Source organism: Micromesistius poutassou (assembly GCF_964030765.1).
Source record: "Micromesistius poutassou genome assembly, chromosome: 6".
NCBI lineage: Eukaryota > Metazoa > Chordata > Actinopteri > Gadiformes > Gadidae > Micromesistius > Micromesistius poutassou.
Window position 1 is genome coordinate 8,540,078 of NC_140276.1, and position 5,000 is coordinate 8,545,077.

The 5,000-nt window shown below is 48.1% G+C and overlaps 1 protein-coding gene across 1 annotated transcript in view; it reads right to left on the bottom strand.

Moving 5' to 3' along the window:
• ablim3 (actin binding LIM protein family, member 3) overlaps positions 1 to 5,000 on the bottom strand; it is a gene marked incomplete at its 3' end in the record, with an annotated part of 39,203 nt that overhangs the window by 29,453 nt on the left and 4,750 nt on the right. The window contains exon 2 of the mRNA XM_084469148.1: positions 1,555 to 1,698. Within this exon, the coding sequence (XP_084325274.1) occupies positions 1,555 to 1,698 (144 nt within the window). The remainder of the gene's footprint in view (positions 1 to 1,554; positions 1,699 to 5,000) is intronic.

Consider the following 5,000-nt stretch of genomic DNA (forward strand, 5'->3'; position numbering starts at 1 on the left):
TCAAATCTGAAAGGACAGGGTAAGCAAAAGCAGCCTTGCTACATGAACCAAATTAAACACGTCATTTAATGTAAGGGTATACAAACAGCCTCCTCCCTCTTCCTTCTCCCTCTATTCCTCTCTCTCTTTTCATGTTCTCTCCCTCCTTTTCCTCTGTGACACAGAATAGAGCCTTCCTATTGGCTAGCTGCACTATAGTGATGCTGAGAATAACCACCAACCAGGGCATGTGCCCCTTCACACCGTTGCCACAGCAACCCCTCACAACCACTTTGTACGTGCATGTATGTGCAAGTGTATGTGCATGTGTGAATGTGTATGTGCATTTATGTGTGTGTGTGTGTGTGTGTGTGTGTGTGTGTGTGTGTGTGTGTGTGTGTGTGTGTGTGTGTGTGTGTGTGTACACATTGTTCTCCTTTTGCATGTGTGTGTGTGATTGTTTACCGATGTTTAACATGTGTGTGCTTACAGTGATGAGCTTACAGAGCATGTAATACGTGTCTGATGAGCAGGCTGTGGATGATGTCATGTATTTTGGACCAGCTGTGCACTGAACAGCATTGACTGGCTGCAAGAACACATTTCTTCCCACTCAAATGGTAAAAACAGAAATAGAATATCAATACATTTCAGAGACATGTAAGCATTGCAATAAGTTCTACCTGCAGAGATTGTAGTGCTGTAAATATCCATAGGACTGAAATGAAAATGCATTCATTGGAATTAAACGGTTGTAAACAAAACTGCCACTCTGCATTATAGATTTCATCTACTCTGCTCTATACTGCACTCATTATATATTTCAGAACTGCAACCTTTGATAGAAGTTCATATTTACGTTTTGCCTGATAAAAGACTGTAATTATCAAATAATGTATGCATTACAATGCTTGCACCTATTGCCACAGCAGTGTGTGTTTGAGTTGTGTTTATGTGTGGCAGTGGTCTCAGCTGTAGTGGTGGTCTGCTGGCCCTGATGGACTCATTAGACCACAGAGTACAAGAGAGACACAATCCCCTCAGCTGGTGGTTCAGAGACCCCCTGCACAGCTCCTCTGATCCACTCCGTCCCCCCAACGCTGGCACAAGACTCTGCTGGCTCCCTCAACCCGTGGGCTTTTCAGTGAGTGTGAGTGTAAGGGGAGAGCGAGTGTGTCTGTTTGTTAGTGTGTGTGTGTGTGTGTGTGTGTGTGTGTGTGTGTGTGTGTGTGTGTGTGTGTGTGTGTAAGGGGACCGAGATTTCTGTGTGTGTTCCTGCGTGCACGTGCGTGTGCGTGTGTGCATGTGCGTGTGTGTGTGTAACAAGCATAGAGGAATAGAGAAACAAAGAGATAGATGCTGAGGGAGAGAGACAGAGAGAGAGAATGAGAGAGCATGTGAAACTGGAGCAGAATGACGTCAGGAAGACTTTGGCTACCATTCTTTTTTTTTTGTTTTCCCCAGAACAAAAACACTGGGCAGCTCCGCTCAGACCCCCAGCCCTGGGGCGCCGTCACACCACAACCAGCCCTCCTCGTCCACGTTGTCCCCCGACTCCGTGTACTGCTGCCTCACCTGTGCAGGTGAAGCACTTGACGTGGAAGTGGGTGTCCTGAACTCGCACTACCTCCCCCTTGCACACCTCCCGGCAACGCTGGCACCTGATTGGTCCAGAGCTGCCACCACGCCCCCCGGCGGCTGTGCCTTGCTGATTGGTCGCTGCAGAGGAGAGAAACCATGTAATTAAGTGCATGTAATTATTGCAATTTATGGTCAAAGAGAAAAGATTCAGAAATGTTTGTGTCTGAGCGACATTGAGCCTCTTGCGTTTAACGTAACAGAGTAAGCAACACAGAATCTGTGCGTTTATTTCCCATGGTGTTAGATTGTTAACTATTTCCAATTACATAGACACAAGATGGCTACCTTCTAAACAGAGGATACAATTCCAATCGCATTATCACTTTGTAAAATAGCTAAGTTTCATTATTATTGTTTCACCTGAGCATGATGATCACTCATTTAATGAACATAATCATATTCCCATCGTGTGACAATATTCTGAGCGCCCTTTCAACCTTCCACACCACCTCTCCTCAGTGCTCCTCTGAATATCTGTCGCCCTCGACAGAGACAGAGAGAGGTGCGCATAACTGTCACTTCTAAGAACATCATGCACCGAACACATTATTGAAACGCATGTTTGGGCTATTGCTATTGTGTTGGAGTGTAGATTTGAAATCCATTGTGTGTGCTGCCGCGTCCATTGTGCGGGCAAAACGTGAAGTGTATTAAACACTATATTCTCTCTGGATTTGAGGCAATATGATAAATGCTTGTAGCTCTGTCAACTGCGGCGCTCAAGGCGTGAGTCTGTACACCTCTATAAACCTCCCGTGAGCTCTCCTGCTCACTTTATTCTCTCTATTTTCACTCGCTCTCGCGCGCCCACTCATGCGAGTCAACAGCGCTGTGTCAGGTGAGGATGGGTCTCCTCCACTCTCGCTGTACGCATTAGCTAACTTGTCAGACTCGTCCCGCGGGCGTGAAAGGCAATCTCAGCCAGTCGGGGAAAAGTATCGCTCTGCCTAACGGCCGTTCAGGGCCGCCACGTGGAGCAGTCGTTGGACGATACGAAATAAAGTCTGTTATATCGGTGACATTATCACCGATCACATCGCGCCCTCCATCAGGAGGCTGGGAGAGAGAGGAGGGTAAGGGTAATCTTGTCGTTAAGGGGTTCCCATCCAAAAGGGTTTTCACTGTAATTCAGATGAAAAATAAAATAATAATTTGGATAAATGAGGTTAATACTCTGCTTAATACGGTACAGATTGATTTAACAGCCACTAACTACTACGGACGATTAGTGCCATCCTTCCAATAGAATGGAAGCAGCTGTATTCACATCCTCTTAATATTGAGCCCCCCCACCGCTGAAGGAGACACAACCAGAGGGCAGCCAGCCTGCTCACCTTGATCTAACCTTTCATGCCAGGACCCACCTGTGGTGGTGCGTTGTCCCTGGATCCACCCAATATTCTGTGCAGTGAAATAAGCTATGCCTTAATCAGTACCGTGACAGAAAGGGAGATAATCCTCAATTATCCATAATCTCCATTTTCGATTCAGATAATATAGACATGGCATATGCACATATTTTAGATTTGTGTTCATTTAACAAAAGGGTTATTGTTGCCGTCACAAGTGCAGCAATCGTTTATTGTTCCTGACCCCCAGCTTGAAAACCACTGGCTCATAATGGAGCCCGTCATTTGCCAGAAGCTTCTCGGCGCCGCAGGCCAGATCAGGGGCAACCCGCATGTTTTGCGAACGGTCTCGCTGCACTGGGCTGAAACAAAACGTCAATTGTGCATCATGGGCACCAGTGCGTCCCTCCACTGTGGGCACAGGAGGGAATGTGCACATGACTCCAGCTGTTGTGGTCCTCACCCCAGCACAGCGCCGGGCCCTGGGAGATGCGTGCGCCTGCTTCAACGTCCCACATGCAGGTTTCTATTAGCACATTGTTTTACACACAATGCTGGCACTGCCAGCGCCACTGGGTTGCCATGACCCAGCAGCACACACACATATACACATATACACACAATATAAGGCCAGCTATACGCACACACAAACACACACACACACACACACACACACACACACACACCCACACATAAACACAACTCAAAACATACCTCTCTCGTAGACACATTCACACACGACACACTTACACACACAAACACCAGCACTGTGTATGTGGGGGTCTTTGCGTGTGTGTGACGCGCGTGTGTGTGTGTGTGCGTGTGCTTGTGTGTGCGTGCATGTACGAGTGACGTGTCCATGTGTATAAAAGGCAACAAGAAGGGGACCCAGTGCTGAATTGTGAGGTCAGGTAAATAATGAGAAGCGCCGAACCAATCAGGTGTGAAGGAAAGATAATGGAAAATAATGGTGGAAAGCAGCAGCAGAGTCTTTTGTGGACTGGCAACACCTACGCAGACACACACACAGCCCCCCCCAGACAAGGGTACAGGCCGTCTGGCAACAACGCTGAACAAACCTTTGCCATGGTACACATCCCCTCGGTCGTCCGATGCTATATTAACCACACTGACCTTGTTATATATGCACAGTTACTACAGCAGCAAGAAACAAAGCCAATTATTTAGAATGCCTTGTATGTGGAGCAGGGCAGCCCAGGAGGATTTCCTCTAATGAGGGTCTGTAATCCGCTCGTTTACCGACGTGGCCACTGGGTAACAACACAGGCCTGGCGTGTGCGCTGTGTGTGTAGTGTGTGTAGTGTGTGCAGTGTGTGTAGTGTGCTGTGTGTTTAGCGTTTGTGTGTGTGTTATGAGTGTCGTGTGTGTCGTGTGTGTGTGTGTGTGTATCTTGCGTGGAAACAAATAGGTCCTTTAAAAGGCAACAGTCCTGGAGTGGACCTAGTACGGGAGGGAGCGGTGTTCCTCCATTCAACCCTGCTCCCTCTCCCCCGTCTCCCCACTCTCCCCCGTCTCCCCCCTCTCCCCCTGCCTGCAAGCCTTTGCAGAAAAAAGAAATTGCAATCCTTAGATTAAATTGATCAAAATCTGGTAATTGGGGTTTAAGCCTACACAAATAAAAAAATATCTTAAATAGGAATTAGAACAATCCTTCTCTGCAACAACTTCAACACAGAACAGACACGGACACACACACATCACGGCAGACCCCCACTCTCTACAACCCACAACGCCAGAGGCATCACGTGACCACCTGATCGCGCCAGCGCGTTCAAAACACGCTGCACCCCGCCAAGCTCCTCCTTGTACGAGCCCATTAGCCAGCCCTTAAAGCACCCTGCCTCACCCCACCCCCCTGCAGTGAGGGTGATGAGTCACCCTGTTCTAATGTCAGCCCACCGGTCCACAGGTGTTAAGCACTGACTCTAGACCTGTGGGTGGCCCTAGAGTGTGTGTGTGTGTGTGTGTGTGTGTGTGTTGCTGACAGTATGTCCTCAGGCATAAAGCGGC